This window comes from Mastigoproctus giganteus, chromosome 1 (genome assembly GCF_048544385.1).
Source record: "Mastigoproctus giganteus isolate SK-2022 chromosome 1, ASM4854438v1, whole genome shotgun sequence".
Taxonomy (NCBI): domain Eukaryota; kingdom Metazoa; phylum Arthropoda; class Arachnida; order Uropygi; family Thelyphonidae; genus Mastigoproctus; species Mastigoproctus giganteus.
This window is the reverse complement of record NC_143575.1, coordinates 228,225,484-228,243,771: the sequence shown is the minus strand read 5'-3', so window position 1 is coordinate 228,243,771 and position 18,288 is coordinate 228,225,484. Positions and strand designations below refer to the sequence as shown.

General features: G+C 37.4%; 1 protein-coding gene across 1 annotated transcript in view; it reads left to right on the top strand.

The window, feature by feature from the left end:
• The window catches only part of LOC150091573 (TP53-binding protein 1-like), a 257,313-nt gene that overhangs the window by 190,350 nt on the left and 48,675 nt on the right, over positions 1 to 18,288 (top strand). Inside the window, exon 10 of the mRNA XM_090368987.1 lies at positions 8,906 to 9,009. Coding sequence (XP_090225113.1) covers positions 8,906 to 9,009 — 104 coding nt within the window. The remainder of the gene's footprint in view (positions 1 to 8,905; positions 9,010 to 18,288) is intronic.

The window sequence follows — 18,288 nt, the reverse complement described above, 5'->3', positions numbered from 1 at the left end:
TCACATTAAGGTGATTTTATAACCTTTATGTGATTAAATTATAAACAATTATTTTTTTAAATTAGTACCGGTATTTTTTGTATCAATACCGGTATTTGAATACCGTAAAAAAATGACCGGTATTTCAGTATTGTAAGCCCTAGTCTGTAGTTACTTGTGTCACCTTTTGAATCCCCTTTGTGAATTGCACACCTCCAGTCCCCATGGACTGGAGGTGTGCAAAGGAAGAGTCCAAGGAAGCTCTCATAATTATGGCTAAGGGTTTGCTTACTTCCTTTGCTGCCTCCTTTAATATAACTGGATAGATCCCGCCCATCCCAGGTGCCTTCCTTATGTTTAACTTCAATTTCTTCTCCACTTTGCTCTCAGTTATTACAAAATCACTTAGCTCCCTGTTAGCATTTGATAAACGTCTGGCATGCCCCTCATTGAATGACTCCTCATGTGTAACAAGCAACAAGATTTTTGCGGATATGTTAGATGATTATTTCCAACACCAGCACATTAAAGAAGCAATGAAAGAAAGCAGCAAGTAATCTTGATCTGGTTATTAGAAGTGACCCTTCGTGCATTAAGAATTTCAGATAAAAGACCACTAGGTGGCAGTGATCACAGTGTATTAACGTGGGATTTACTTGAAACTACTGTCAAGGGCAAAGGGAAGGGCTTTTGCTTTCATAAAGGTCACTACAGCAGTTTAAGAGTGTATTTAAATGCTATGCAGCAGAACCTGTTTGTTCTAGTTGCTCTGGGTTTGCTGGTGGTTGAAGAGTCTAGTGAAATTTGATGTCTCGTGAAAATGCACTGAGGAAATTTGGAGACGACTTTATAGGTTGTTCCATCCTCCAGTAAGTGGTGCTCGTAATTTTTAGGGTTGAATTGTACTTGTGTGATCAGGTGGTCACAGAGATCATCATATAGTTCGCATTTGTGCATCAAGAGGTCCCATGTCTCCAGGGAACCTCAGGTGCACATAGGGTTATCTGTAATACCTAGAAGGGTTAACTTGCTGTGGATCTCTCCATATTCTGTTAGGAGGTAGGTGGTGTGCAGTCCAGCGCAGAACCATGATGGATATTGTGAATAGACGTGTATATTTGGAAGGAACTTTTGTGTAATAGCCCCTTTGGTGGAGTTCATCCAGTGTTGCTGCCAGATATTCTGTAGGTAGGTTTGAAGTCTCTTTTTCTCAGCTTGTTGATTATTTTCTGGATATGTGGTGTGGTCCATGTATGTTGTGGTGTTTCCACGCCTGAGTTTTTACCAGTGAAGTAACCCACACAGGTTTCCATACCTGGAAACCTGTGTGGGTTACTTTCACTTCAAGATCAAGAGGCAGAGCTCCAGTAATCACTGGAGCTCTGCCTGCCTAACTTCCAGGAATTCTAGGCATTCCCTTAGGGGAGATGGAGAAGTGATATGGGAAGTGTTTTTTTAGTTTAGCTGATGAAATGTAAGTTTTCTTTCTTGCATCATTTGTCTTACTAACATTTTCTTACTAATACTAATGCATCCTGAATTTGGAACATTGGCTTATATAATTTTTAGCCGTGTCAAACCAAAAAACACATAAAAATGCAAATTGTATAAATCAAGAATTTGATGAATTTGAAATACTGGTCAAGTCATTAAATGCAGACATTGTGGAGTTATCAGAGACATAGTATCATTCAGATATGAGGCCCCCGAGTGCCAAGCGAGTGATCTAGCGATTTCCAAAGCGACTTTCAAAGCGTATTTTCTATAAAGAAGTAGTTAAAATTTCTAGTCTTTTACTTTCAAAGTTATTTATTTTCTGGCTCTTTATAAATAAAGAAAGAAGCCTCCTAGAAGAAAGGAAAAACACCTTTCTTTTGTATATATATAAGTAACCCTTGTAACACACTAACCAATAACTTCTTATCGCTTGGCACTGGTGGCACCGCTCCTGCCTCCACATGGCGGGGCCGGTAACCTGGGAGAAGGAAGCTCCTCTCCTGGGGCGAAAAGGAGCAACAATGGATTGCGACGAATACCCACCATTAGAGCCAACAGGCTCTCAACCTATTGACACCCGTAGAAGGGAACATGATCCTAGTCTCTCGAAAAGAATGAGAACAGAGTCTAACAAACCAGAACCACCAGCTTTTCTGATAATGCATTCATTATCGAATCAACCAGTAAGCAACTTGTCCCCCTTTGTCATTCAAAGATGTCTCGAGAATTCAGCAGGAACACCAAAAATGGTAAAACGACTCCAGTCAGGAGATCTATTAATTGAAACCACTCAGGCAAGACACTCTGAACTGTTATTGAAACTGTCAACTATAAGCGGAATACCAATCAAAGTCACGCCGCATAATACACTGAACTCCTCTAAAGGAGTAATAAGTGAGTGGAATTTACTAAACATCACCGAAGAGGAAATAGTTACGGAATTACAAGAACAAAAAGTAACACAAGCAAGGCAAATCATGATCCGGAAGGACGATAAACTAGTTCCAACTCGAAATATCATATTGACCTTCAGTACACCAAATTTACCAACTCAGTGAAAGCAGGCTACCTCCACTGCCGAGTCCAGGCATACATTCCAAATCCCTTAAGGTGTTTCAAATGCCAAAAATTCGGTCATTCTCAAACAACATGCAGAGGAGAAATTACATGTCCTAATTGTGGTTCGAAAAATCATTCTCAAACAGATTGCACTGCAAAATCTCCAGAGTGCCCAAATTGTAAGAATGATCACCCAGCTTATTCAAAATCATGTGATCTGTGGGAAATGGAAAAAAAGATACAGAAGTTTAAGATTGAAAACAAAGTATCATATCAAGAAGCAAGAAGACAAGTCAAGGTAACTATGCCAAAACGCAGTTATGCAACTGCCACCCAAAACTGTCAAGCTGTTGCTACCCAAACAGAAGTGTCAATCCCACCTAACACATCCATTGCAGAATGGGCACGATCTGTACTTTTGATAAATCAGCCCGCTAACAAACCTGTTTCAATGGACGAAATAAACAATACTCCACTCTCAGTTTCATCTAAAATTACATCAATTGATAAATTACAAAGGAAACCACAAAGGCAACGTGCCACTGAATTGCAACAACCAAATTCAAGCAGCATGGACAGCGAATCTGTAAATGCACAAGAAGAAACAGTCCTTGATCTTCATGCAGAAGATGACATGGAGACTGGATGTTCATCTACTGGTACCGATGATGTAGAAGGGAGTACAGAATATGGACGCCCTTATTTTCCAAGAAAGGAAAAGATAAAGCATGATCGCCAAAAGCAAACTGCTCCCTCTTACAAGAAACAGACAGAATCATCTTCCCTCTCTAAAACCAAATAATGATGCACATCATACAATGGAATTGCAGAGGTTTATGCAGTAATACCAATGATATATACGATTTGATCTCACAATATAATCTGGTAGCCATTTGCTTGCAAGAGACTTACTTAAATCCACAGGTAACTTATTCGATTAAACATTTTACAGCCTATAGAAAAGATAGAATTAGTTCAAGCCATGCACATGGTGGAGTTGCAATTCTAGTGAATTGTAAATTTCCAGCAAGAAACATTCCTCTTCAGACTCACTTAGAAGCCATTGCAGTTTGTGTAGCAATGGGAAAAACAATAACTCTCGTCTCATTGTATCTTCCACCTAACAATATTTACACGTTGAAAGAATTAGAAGATCTTATAAAACAAATACCGTCTCCTTTTTGTCTTCTTGGTGACCTAAATGCACATCATCCACTATGGGGATCTGCTCACATGGATAATAGAGGGCACTTGCTAGAAAAGCTCATAGACCAACTGAACCTAACTTTGCTGAACACTGGTCATAACACCTACACTCATCTCTCAACGGGATGTATGTCGGCAATTGACTTATCTATATGTTCCCCCGAGTTACTTCCTATTATAGATTGGACGGTTTTAAATGATCTGCACAACAGTGATCATTTCCCAATAATATGCAGAATTCAAACAATGCAGACACCTTGCCCTGATCATTGGGTGTTATGGAAATTTTCTAAAGCAGATTGGGAAAAGTTTTCTGTCTCCATCTCCTTTGATAGCCAACTGATACAACTAGGGTCCATTGATGATGTTGCTGAGCACATTACCAAACAAATACTAGCAGCAGCTTCCAAAGCAATACCAAAATCTTCTGCTTTCAAACACAGAAACCTTAAACACTGGTGGAATGACGCTTGTACCATAGCGAAAAAAGAAAAAAATAAAGCCTGGAATCAGTCCGTACGTTTCCAACCACCGACAACCCAATCCAGTTTAAAAGGCTTAAGGCAAAAGCACGACAAATTAGAAGACAAGCCAAAAAAGAATCATGGATACAGTTTGCCTCTTCTATCACTAAAGACACTAGGAGTAAAACTATTTGGAAAAAAATTCGACAACTAAATGGCAAATTTTTCCCGGTTTCTGCTCCAATTTTAATCAAGAATGGACAAGAAATATCCTCACCACAAGAAATAGCCAATGCGCTTGCAGAGACTTTCTCCGAAACTTCCACCACTACAGCTTATGATACTTCCTTTTTACAAACTAAAGCCATAGCTGAAAAATATAAGATAAATTTCCAAACTACTCAGTCTCTAGCTTACAATCAACCTTTTCGTCTTTTTGAACTCCAAACAGCAATAAACAGATCACCAAATAGGGCTGCTGGAGCTGATGGAATCTATTATGTAATGCTAAAACATCTAAACAATATAGATTTGAATTTGCTAATAACTTTCTTTAATTGGATCTTCCTTGAATGGACATATCCCTCTACCTGGCATTACTCCGTTATTCTAGCCTTTCCCAAACCAGGAAAGGATCAATCACTCACACAAAATTATCGACCAGTCTCCCTCACCAGTTGTCTCGGCAAAACTCTAAAAAAGATGGTACACAGGCGACTTACCTGGATTCTTGAAACTCAAAAGTTGCTAAACAACAATCAATTTGGATTCCGACAAAACAGATCCACTTTAGATCTCATGGTGAAAGCAGAAACCAACATCCGTAATGCTTATGTAAAAAATGAACACCTTGTAATGGTAAGTTTGGACATCGAAAAGGCTTTTGACACAACCTGGAGGTATGGCATATTGCGAGAACTTTATTCCCTAGGATTGCGGGGACATTTACCCAAATTTATTAAAAACTTTCTCTAAAAGAGAACTTTTCAGGTTCGCTATCAATCAGTACTTTCTTGTATCTATACCCAAGAAGAAGGTGTCCCACAAGGGTCAATACTTAGCGCTACTCTTTTTTCACTTAGGCTAAACACTATAACCCACAATGCCGACCGGGCTAGCCGGGTGGGTAAAGTGCCTGCCTGGCAACCCAAAGGTCGCGGGTTCGATTCCCGCCTCGGGCTTGGATCAAAGTACTACAAAAACCTTGGGAGGTGCATTATGGCCACAGAAGCCTATGCGCCAACAACTACCAAAAAATAAAAAAATAAAAATAAAATAAATAACCCACAATATTCCCAGTACTGTCGAATTATACATGTATGCTGATGATCTCACTCTATCTTGCAGTTCAAAAAATATTCCTACTATTGAAAGACAGCTGCAACTCTCCATAAATAAGCTAGAAATATGGACACAGCAGAATGGATATCGTATGTCAGAACAAAAAACAGTTGCAATTCACTTCTGCAAAAAACGCAAGCTGCATCCGGAACCGGAACTTCAGCTAAAGAACCGTCTGATACCACTCACCAGTAATCTTCGTTTCCTAGGTTTAATGTTGGACACCAAACTTAACTTTGTTTCTCACATAACATATCTCCGAACTATTTGTTTAAAGAAACTAAATATTCTTCGGTCCATTTCTGCCATGAAATGGGGTGCCGATAGATACTCTCTCCTACAACTGTATCGTGCACTTATCAGGTCTCGATTAGATTATGGAGCTGTTGTCTATGACTCTGCTAGGAAAAGTGCACTGACCAGACTGAACACCATCCAACATAGTGCCCCTCGTACTTCGCTAGGAGCCTTTAGAACATCCCCTGTTCGGAGTCTGTATGTAGAGGCGCATGAACCTCCACTTCACCTTAGAAGGAAAATGCTGCTCCTTAATTATGCAGCCAAAATTCAAAGCCTTCCAGCCCATCCTGTTCGACCATTGCTTCTCAACCCTGATTGGATCACGTTCTACAACAGCAAAGTTACAGAAAATAGACCCACTGGTATTCGATTAAAAGAATTGATATATGCCTGGGACATAAACTTTGACAATATGCTTCAAGAGAATGATGTACCTGATCCACCCTGGTCTGTAACTCTCCCTCACTGTGATACCTATTTTCAGCAATGGAGAAAGAAATCCCTGCCAGATGAAATTATTAAACAGCTACATAAAGACCATTCCCTCAACAATGCTCAACGCTGTGTAATATATACAGATGGTTCAAAAACAGACTCTACTGTTGGTGCTGCAGCTGTCTTTTCCTCTTTTACACTTTCTATATCACTACCATTTGAGTGTAGCAGTTACTCTGCAGAATTATACGCAATAAAATTAGCCCTAGAAAATATAAACACTTCCCACAATACCAGCAGTATAATATACACAGATTCCATGAGTGCAGTGTCTGCATTAGACAATAAACTTTCAATATTGCATCCCATTATAAAACAAATTTTTTCCTGCTTAAACCACCTACGAAGTAAGAAACATGCAGTGTTATTTTGCTGGATACCAGGGCACTCTGGTATCACAGGTAATGAGAGAGCAGATCAGGCAGCCAAACAACCAAGCAGTACAATACCATCACATTACCAAGTACCATACATAGATTACTTGAAGCGCATTAAAAAAATCTATACAATTCAGTGGTCTGAAATCTGGAAGTCAAACGAACAACAAATTGCTCGAAATCAAAGAGAAACCAGCACTGTGGAAATCTAGCTACAGGCAAGAAGAGGTTGTGCTAGCAAGATTACGCATAGGGCATACACATCCAACCCATATATATCTACTCAAGCAGGAGGTTCCACCTCAATGCGCGCATTGCACTTTACCACTTACCGTCAAGCATATACTTTTAGATTGTAAGCAGTATTCCTATTTCCGAAAAAATAGTTTCCTTTCACTGTCACGACTGAAAGAGCCCCTATCACTTGCCCATATTATTGGAAACAATGCAAATTTAAATGAACTATTTACCTTTCTTAAGCAGATACAAATATATGATTTTCTATGATGAAAAAATGACCGAAATCTTATATTAAAACATGTCATAGGAACGGGCACATTTTGGCCTTAGTTGCCCTTGTGCCCAAAAACACCAATACCAAAAAATTCAGATATGAAGAATTTTTCAACTTTGAAATTCTGTGGATATTTTTAAAAATTAAGCATTGTCATAAGTTTTACAAGATTGGTGAGGGGAATGAAAGGATCCTCTTATGGCTGGAGACTAGGCACCTGCGAGGTGATCTCATTGAGGTGTATTTTTTTTTTTTTTTTTTATGAAACCCCAAACACGAAAGGTATCGAAACCTATAGTACTTAGTACCGTGCATGGGTTGAAGGAGAAGTATGGGGGGGGGGGGTGCCAGAAACTTTGCTCTAGAGACTAAACATGGATTTCGCCTTGAATAGGTTGAGCACTCTGAATTCTGATGGGATTCTTCCACTTGCTCAGATTATGAACCTAAGGAGGCATAAATTCAAATTGAGAAAAGACAATTGTAGAATAGATGTGCGGAAATTTGCTTTTAGCTAGCGGGTGGTTAATTTCTGGAACACACTTCCATCTGTCGTTGTGGAAGTTGATAGCTGAAATAAATTCAAAGAGGAACTGGACAAACTTTTAGAAGGAATTCGCTTGCTTTCTTGCTTCACATGCCTCTATTACTAGTACTATTATGTTATCTGAATTTTGTTTAAAATAAATATTTGGTAAATAGTTTAAAATATATTGACTTTACTGTTTCCTTAAATATTTCAACTTCATACTTAGTGGCAGTTTCATGTGCTATCTTAATGAAGCACACAAGATATAATGTAAGGGTTTCTGTAGAATAAAAACAGTGTCTTTAAATGACGTTGATCTCTCAGATCGAGGCTACTGTCAAGTTGTCCCAAGTTCTAACACACACTTCCCCAAGAGATAAGTATAATGCTTGTTAGTCATAATGCAGTGCCCATTCCCCTCCATCAGATGGTCATTTCAGTGCTATTTATCATCTGTGCTGATAACTGGTAGGCCAGTAAGCTCTGGCCTACCAGTTATCAGCACATAATAAACTCAACAATTATGTCACAAACAAGAGATCCCAGAAGGTATACATAATCAAATGTGGAAAATTTAGGGTGAAAAACTTCACGTCTGCCCAAGTATCAACTAAATTAAGTAAAATTAATATTTGAGTTGGTGTTAGATTTTATAGTGTATGTTTTCCAGTTTCACTTGTAAACTCTATCTGGCATCTCTCATCGTGTGAGCGCTCTATCTTTGGATTGTCAAGTGCTGCACTGATGGCTGCCTTGGCCTCCCATTTGTGAGGGGCCAAATAGCAACTAAGTCTGCCAGTGATAGCACATTGTTACAGAAAAATAGCATTTTATTTCTCTTCAGGGAAGTTCTGCTTATTTATAGTGCTAGCATCAAGTTGTGTAGTGATGATAAATTTGAGAGGTTATTGCTATTAAAATGTTATTTCTTTTAAATTTTTGATATATAGAAAATAGTTTGCTAATCCTGTTTCATTAAGAAAACTTACATAAATAGTGTTACCTAAGAGTTAAATTAATACTTGAGTAGACATAAATTTTAATATCCCAAGTTTTCTAAGTTCACTTAATCGGTGCATTGTTTAAACTTGTGATTTTTCCTGTTAAGATGCTAATCAGTGTTTTCTTTTTAAATTCATCAAAGAAGAACAAATAGAGCCGTTTAACAAACTACAACTGTATGAAGAGTTAAAAAAGAGAGGTGCCATTGTCGTAGACAGTTTACTTGATAGTGTTGTCCAGACACAGGTAGGGTTGCTTAAATTTCCTTTTAAGATTTTTGAAACCTGTAATTTAGTGTAAATCACCATAAATGCTAAGGTCAGTTTATTATTTTGGTAAATTCAGTTAATGTTTTAAAATTTGATTAACACAAGGATTTTTTCTTATGTGTTAACTAAGTTTACATGGCGCAAATATTTTCACTCTTCAGTTTATTGCAGTTACTTTTTTTTGGAGTTAATTTTGAAATGGTTACCATCATCTGATTGGCAGTGTGTTTGACATAAGTTTGACAATGAATTTCGACTTTAGGACCATAAGTCAGCAAAAGTTAAAATTTAGCAAAAAAAGGGGGGGGGATATTCCCATTAAACACAAGTTACATTTGCAACTTTTTTTTTTTATTTTAATGTCCCTGAGCTCCCTTCCCCATCTCCCAAACCCAAAAAGTGGTCCTGTTTGTGCATTTTTGGTATTGGTAATGCTATATTAAGAGTTGTGATAATCATTTACACAACCTTTTCTGTCCTTAGCTGTATTGAGAGTAAATGAAACTTTTTCATTTACTCTCATTTTTTTTTTTTTTTTTTTTTTTTATCAGCAGTGAATGTGTTCATTGTTGATAGATAATTTTTCATTTGGAATTTCCAAAATTACCTTCCTTACCATTCCTTGTAGTAACATAAACTGGTTTTTCTTAGCTGGTTTTACTGTTTAAATTAGTTTGTAATATGAAAGTTATGTCATTGGTTTTACAGCGCATCAGTGTCCTAGGTTATATTATGCTACTGTATTATGCCTGAAAAAGTGCACTTTTACATGGGCTAGTCTACATTTTGTGCAGGTTGAAAAATGCAGGATAACTTGCAGGGGGAAACTCTTCTTCCTCCTCTGTCTGAGATTGGCTAACTACAGCACTGATTGAAGAGGCCTTTTTGAATTCCAAAATCAGTTTTTTGGTAAACCCAGACATCTCCAAATTGGTGGCAAACTATACTCTCATGGAGAATCTTACATGAGGGTTGTTAAACTAAAGCATGTTAAAGGCTTTAAAAAAAAATTATTTTTGAAAAAAAAAAAACATTGAAAGTTATCTTTAGCATTTAGACAGTACAGTCTGTTGTTTCACCAATCTAGATATCCCTTCTTCAAAAAAATTTTTTTGTCTGTTTTAAAGCCTTGTTTAGAATAAGAAATATGAAAGTCATATATTAACAAATCTGGTTTGTATAAAAGAATGTTTGAATGTCACCCAGTGCATCTTTTAAAGCAAGGCCTGAATTAGTTCTTCTTTAGATATCTGGATCATTTGTATTTGATGCTAAGGTAAAGGCAGTTAAAGATTTAAACATACTGTGTCTTCTCTTCTCTCTCTCTCTCTCTCTCTCTCTCTCTCAATGTATTAGAACATATCGTACTACTCTAGTATTGTTCAAGATTAAGAAGAGAGCAGACATTTTATTATTATTATTTTTTTTTATTCCAGGTATTACAACTTATAGTAGTAGTTAGTACCATGCATGGGTTGGGGGTTGAAAAGATGAAAGAAGATATTTGTTGACATTAGACTTGAACTTCTGTAGATTGTAATTTTCAGGAAATACATATGAAGGAAGGGTGTTCCAGAAAATGGAAGTCGAATGAATAAATGACGAAGAAGAAAAGTTGGTTGTGTGAGTTGGACAGTAAAAGGATGTTGACTGGTTGCAGAACACGTTCAGACTGATTCGAAAGAGAGAGAGAGCAGCAATTATAGAAGCCAATTCAGAAGAACAGTGCCCATGGAAGTATCTATAGAAAAGGCATGCAGCAGAAACATAACATCTATCAGACAGAGAGTGGAGAGACTCTGTTAGAGATGACTTATTAATTAACCTAACTGCCTCCTTTTGAGTGGAATCTTAGAAACCCAAGAGAGATTTTGGGGGTACCTCTCCAGATGTGGGAACAGTATTCCATGGTAGGGCAAATTTGAAATTTGTACAGTATGAACAGCTGTTTGGAAGAAAAATAATGCTGAGAACGAAAGAGAAGACCCAGTTTTCTAGATGCAGAGGAAGCATTATTTGTGATGTGCTTATGCTAAGAGGGATTAGAAGTCAGGGCAATGAGATATATGATCTTGCCTAGAAATCAGTGTCACCGAAGATAAGCATAAGAGAAGAAGAATCTTTTTTGCGAGATATAAGACAGGACTGAGTTTTAGAAGGATAGAAATCAACTACCTTTGCCCCACTGGAGAATTACCTGGAGATTGGCATTTAAGGAATTACCAGCAAGTATTCAAGAAGTTGAAGCTGATTGAGCAGGGCAAGGTTTCTCAAAATGGAAGGTAGAATGCATTGTGCTATCATCAGCAAAACTATGGATAGGATTTCCGGTCAATGGATGATGATTATTAATATACAAGATGAAAAGAGTGGGAAAAGAACTGACCCTTGGGGAACACGAGCATTAGTAGAGATGTTAGAAGACAGAGAGCCATTTAACATCACCTGCAGTTGAGCAGTCAGAGATAATTTGGTATTCAGTATTCACAGATACCCAATTACAAGTTGATAAACCATAAGATTACCTTTATGCCAAACACGATCAAAAGGCTTTGAAATGTGAAGAGCAACTCCTTGAGTATCACCAAACTTTTCCATTAAATTTGTTCACAGATGAGAAACATAAGCCAGAATATCACAATTGTTGTGAGTTTTGTTGTAGGCAGAAAATGAAACTAAAGATTTGGAAACAAGCCAATTACAAGCAACATTCTTCTCCTGAACAGTCTTAGTACATTTATTGGAAAACCAAGGTTTTGATAAAGGACGAGATTTTAAGGTGGAGTTTGGAATAAAGGAGTCCATCCCTGCAAGAATAATTTCACTGACATGATCTGAGCAAACATTGACATCAGAAGTCTTGAAACAGTAATCCAATCAAGAAAAAGAAAAGAAATCTCACATCATCCTATTTTGCATTCTTGTAAATGCCAAACAACACTAGGCTGAGAATGGCCATGAGAGAAAAGCTCCATTGGAGAAACTACCATCACCAAGTTGTGATCTGAGGTGCCTAGAGGAGCATTCACCTCAACCATGTACTTAGAAGGGTAGTTTATGAGAAAAAGATCAAGCATGTTGGCTGTGTCATTAGGATTGTCTAGCATTCTGGTAGGTAAATGAACAGTCTGTGCGAGATCATTAGTAATTGCAAATGCTTCAGCAGAAAATGGAAGCCAGCTGGCTTCCATTTTCTAGTCACATTTTCTTTGTGAACATTAAAATCACAAAGGAAAATTACTTCACTGTTGGACACAGGAAAGTTAGACTGCAGAAAGTCAAGGTTCAAAGAGAAGTCAAAGAGTTCCAAGTGATTAGTGGAGTTGGGAGAACGATAGAGGCAACAGGTGAATTTGGCAGAAAGTTGTAGAGAGATTTTAAGCCAGAAAAGATTGAAAAGAGGAGATTCCAAATCATTAAATCTCTGACAAGGAATATCAGAACAGACATATGCACAGGTGTACCACCTTTGAAGCGAAAGGAATCATACAGTAAATAATTAGGACAACTGGGATGAGCAGTGGTTAAATCAACCAATAACTGAGATTCTGTCAGTTGCATGGGGTTTGGCAGATTGTAAATAAAAATGGACATCATTGAGATTAGAACGAGACCAGGTATATTTGTGAAATGAACCAGGAACTGTTTGGGAGGTTTAGATCTTTTCGCATTAAAGTTTTCTCAATTAGCTTGGCAATTCATGGTGTATTCAGTAGTAAGAAAAAAGGGCGGGTGGGCGGGCATGCTGTATGAAGTACAGTTGGACAAACAACTTGCCAAGTAGTCAAGACATGGAATTAGCAGGTGTCAACTACTCAAGTTGTCTGTCCAGCTGTCTAATAAAGTTTCGAGACTTTAGGACCTCCACATATTTTTTGCTGTATGGGAAGTAATGAAATTTTTGGATATGGCGTACACATGGATTTATCCAGCTCCTTGACATAACCTGGCCCTGACAATGCCCCTTCCGCCATATACACACTAATCGGACTCCCTCCATTCACTATCTAGGAGAGTAGTGGCAATGAGATTATACACTAGCTGATCCAGAAGCCTCCTAGAAGTTACGAATAGGTTCGGTCCGGTATACTAACTAGCAGCCAACCTGTGAACACCGTTTTACAGCTGTACTCTTGAAATATAAGGAAGATTGAATCTCACCATGATGTCCATCATAACCTCAAAAGACATCAATCATACTGCATGATGGAAGAGATAGGGGAGGTTTATTGAAGACTAAACATGGATTCCAGCACTTCAAGCCTCCAGTAATCAAAGTGGTGGTATTGTACCGTTTGAGAGAGAGTGTCATCTACCCTAGTATTGCCTGGTAACACAGAGGGGTGGCATTTCTGCATGCGGTGTAGGTGCCATATTTCAAGACTTGGACATGGGGGTTATATCCAGGTTTGTTTGTTTGTTATTTGGATTTTAGGAGCATTAGCAACTAAGGCCATATTGCTCCGGGATATGCGGTGATCATTCCCTGACCATCCCGCATCCTCCGTATTTGGTGGTGATGGGCTCGAACCCCGGTCTAATCAAGAAGCATGTGCTAGGCAATGCTGCTCCTTCCCACCTGGCTACAGAGACGCCTGTTATACCCAGGAATACTAACAGTCTCACCATTGTGAAGGTGCAAGCAGAGGATTTGGTTGTCACTGCCTGACCAGACTTCGCCAAAGTTAGGCCCACTTGACTTGAGTATCACCCGAATATCAGTTCCATCAGCATTTTAGACTCTCAGGTAGCAAACAAAGTGTGGCATATCTGAGAGAATGTCGCAACACCCCCAAGGACAATATTGATTGATTGAACTAATTGAAGCATCAGAAGAAAAGAGAGGGCATATGACATTAGACTCTTAAATTTCTTGAGAAATACATACGGAGGAAGGTTGAGTTGAAGGATAGAATTTAAAGGGATTCATGAAGAAGAGGAAAAGCAATGCCAATGAGCACTTTAGTAATAAATACGAGAGTGGTCTGAAAAGTAAAACCTCTTTGTTCATAACCTCGACACCAGATGGCACAAGTCTCAACTTGGTTCCCCATGCAGCTAGCTATTAGTTCCTAGTTAGTACATTTGCAGTAGTATTTCTGTGTGCTCCTTCCTTTATAAGTTACACTATTTTAAATGGAAATATCTTTGAAGACATAAATTAAATGGAAGAAACAATGAAAACAATGCATTTTAGTAAAAAAAATAAGAATTCTAAAAGAAATTTCTCAATGAAACACCTCTGTGTTCAAAAAATTCAAAATCCAAGCAGCAGCCAACAAAGTGACATTGACTGTTTTTCAGTGACTATTATCCGCACTGAATTTTTGGAAAGAGGGATGACAGTTCAATTTAGTACATTGCATGAGCTCAAAAAAGGCTTGGCAGTAGAGCTTGAACAGGACATGTCACACTACGGCCATGTGGTGAGGTCACATCTCCTGTTCCATCTCTATCATCAGATGCAATTATACAAGAAAAAATTATACAAGAAGCTTTGACTGAAATGGAAAAAAACATCAGAAAAAATGGAACAACAGCAAACTACCTTAGATATGCAGATAACACAGTTACTGTGACCACTTCACAAAGAGAACTATAATAATTCATGAAGAGAATGGAAACTACAAGCGAATAAATGGGCCTTGCAATTAATAATAATAAGTCAAAAATTATGTAAGTAAACAAAAAAGAATATTCTTCATCCTTCTCAGAAATGGAAATATAAAACAGGTCAACAACTTTTTCTGCCTGAGAAAGTTATTCTACTCAGAGAATATCAAACTACAGAAACAAGATTATGAATAGGACAAGCAAAAAAAAAATTCAGTGAGATGACTATAATCCTGTGCAAAGGCTTCACATACCTGTGCAAAGGATGTGAAGTTGGAACTAAGAATCAAGACTAGAATGCTATATTTGGCCTGTATTGCTATATGGAGAGGAACTAGGACAATTTACAAAGAAATGACAAAATTATAGGCAATATTTGAGATTTGGCACCTGATGAGAATAATGAGAGTTAAATGAACAAGCAGAGTTAATGAAAGACTTCTGCAAATGGCAACAACAGACAGATATCTAATAAAGATTATACAGCGGAGAAAATTGGCATGCTGTGGGCACATCTTGAGTGGAAAGAAATATGAAATATTAAAATTGTGTTAGAGGGCAAGACATTAGGGTCCTGATGGAGGAGGAAATGATGGATGGATGTTCTGAAGATTGGAATAGATTGAATGCCAAGAAAATTATACATGATGCTAGCGACAGAGAAACTTGATATTTGCTGGCTGCCAGTCTCCCTATTGGAGAATAGCACCTATAAAAGAATAAGAACTCGGCAGTACTTTAGGCACTGTTTGGACTATTTACAATGTTACTTTACAATTTTAATTGGAAAAAAATGTTAATTATTCAAATACTTCTCCCAGAGAATGGATTACAATGTGTAAAAATATATCATTAAACTGTATAGCTGTGTTTGAATATAGTGTTCTGAATCAGGCACACATTGTTGCTTTTCGTCTACACAATGTATATGCTATTTATTCAAATTTCAATAGTAAACATTCATAATTGAAAGTTTAGCTTAGAATTTAAAATGGATAATCACACACGTGACCATAACATAGTTCCAAAAGTTTTGTAGCAACTTAAAAAGTGTTTGACAGCTGTTGTAGCAGAATACAGAAAGAGCATTTGGGTATAACATTAGAAAAGAATAGTTTCTTCAAGTTAGAAAGGAATTGAAGCTTATTGGAATTTAAGCTGAATCCTAAAGTTTATTTGTAGTTGATAATAATGTTAGAGAGCATTCCTAAATTGGAGTAAATTTAGCTTAAGTGGGTTTTTTTTTTTTTTTACAGATTTACAAAATTTTCCTGTGGATTTAGCTTGTTAATTGTGAAATAATTTTTTACACTAAATACCGTTAAGTCAAAACGCCAATATGATCATGAAGTTTGAACCAGTCAGTTTAAAATTAGGGAAACTGAATTAATAAGCATAGGTATATAAAAATATACCTTTGTAGGTATGATACTGTTGCACATGGAAAACTACTGCATTAAATTGTAGGGAATTTCTTCTTCTTCAGTTATAAAGATAATTAGGCTCACATCTCTTTTCATGGTAAATAAAGTTACACTTATGGAGGCCAATAATGATAATTGTGGAGGGAAGATCATTTCAGCCCTTATAAACAAAATGCAAATGGCAGAAGCAAAGAGTTTAAAAAAAAAAAAAAAAAAGGGAAGTGTAACTTTATTTCTAAAGGTTAGAAAATTGCCCAGGGATGGTCTAAATTTAATCGTTCGTTGTACTGTCATTCCAAAAAAAAATTTATTCAATAAATGTAGCATTATATAATTACCTTAAATGTTCTCTGTGTCTTAATTAAGGATTGATTTGCATTAGTAAGGTAACGGGATTTTAAACCTTATGATTAATACTCTTGATATGATTATCAGTAGTGATTCTTCATGCATTAAGAATCTGCAGATAAAGGAACCACTAGGTGGCAGTGATCACAGCGTGCTGAAGTGGGATTTACTCAAAGAGGTAACTACCATTAGAGATAAAGGCAAGGGTTTTTTGCTTTCATAAAGGTGGCTACAGTGGTCTGAGACAGTATTTAAATTAGTATTAGTATTAGTAATGGCCGCATGGTGCAAGAAAGCCTATGGCTTATGCTGCACCAGCCAAAAAAAAAAAAAAAAAAAAAATCCGAACAAAACAATGATAAAAACAAAAAATAAATAAATAAATAACTAAATAATAATAATTAATAAATAAAAAAAATAAATAAAAAGGAAATTAAACCTATCATCCTATCACCCTTACCCGAAAGTACTATCCAGATGACCTTTGAATTTCCCCAAACTGTCGGCCTCTACCACCCATGAAGGCAACTTATTCCAGTAATTTATAACTCGCTGGCTAAAATAAAACTTCCTGCAGTCCAATCTAAACATTTCCCCCCGTAACTTGAATTTATGTCCCCTAGTTCTAGCATCATTTATAATCTTGAAAATTTTGTCCTCATTCATTTTACTAATGCCTCTCAGAGCCTTAAACACCTCAATCAAATCTCCTCTGAGGTGTCTAGTTTCCGAACTCTGCAACCCACATATTCGAAGTCTTTCTTCATAAGGACGCCCTTTTACCGATCTCAACAGGCGAGTTACCCTTCTTTGCACCCTTTCAAGAAGCTCGATGTCTTTGTTTAAGTGCGGTCTCCATACTTGAACACAGTATTCCAAGTGTGGTCTAACATAAGCCTTATATAATGGGATTATCACGTCCCTATCTCTACTTGCAAAAGTTCGATAGATCATCGATAGGACACCATGGGACTTCCTTGCAACCTGTTTACAATGCTCAGAGAATTTCATGTTTGACCGTATCGTAACACCCAAGTCCCTTTCCTCCAGTACTGGGTTTAGTTGAACTCCACCAAGTGAATACGTTTTTTTGGGATTACTGTTTCCCAGGTGTAATATCTTACACTTTGTTGGATTAAAGCACAGCTGCCATTTTTCTGACCATTCCTGAAGTCTATCTAGGTCTCTCTGAAGAAGCTCAGCTTGACAGTGATCATTAACTACTCTACCAATTTTAACATCATCTGCAAATTTAGACATCACGCCCTCTATACCTTCATCAATGTCGTTTATGAAAATTAAAAACAACAGTGGTCCTAATACTGATCCTTGGGAAACCCCACTTCTTACATCAACCCAATCTGAGGAATACCCATTTATCACAACCCTCTGCCTCCTGCCCTGAAGCCATCCTTCTATCCATCTAAGGATTTTCCCAGTGATTCCAACCTGTTCAGACAAGACTTCAGTTATAGCTGGGACACAGCATGGGTTTGTTATGGGGAAGTCTTGTCTGACCAATTTGATTGGATACTATGATGCAGTCACAAAGGAATTGGAGGAAAAGAATAATTTTGATATTATATATTTACCAAACAGCAAATTCAAAATGGGAAGCATTCAAAGAATTTATTTTGGAAGCTACTAGGCTTTACATGCCAACTAAGAAATATTGTTCAAGGTTTAGGCCTAAATGGATGTCAGATGAATTAATGAGACATTTGGCAGAGAAGAAAAATGCATGGGATACATATAAATTAATGGGTGACATGGAAGCCTATGATAGATATAAGCTGGTCTGTAACCAAGTCACAAAGGAGATTAGGCAAACAAAGGCAGATTATGAGAAATCCTTGGCAAAGGATGCTTAG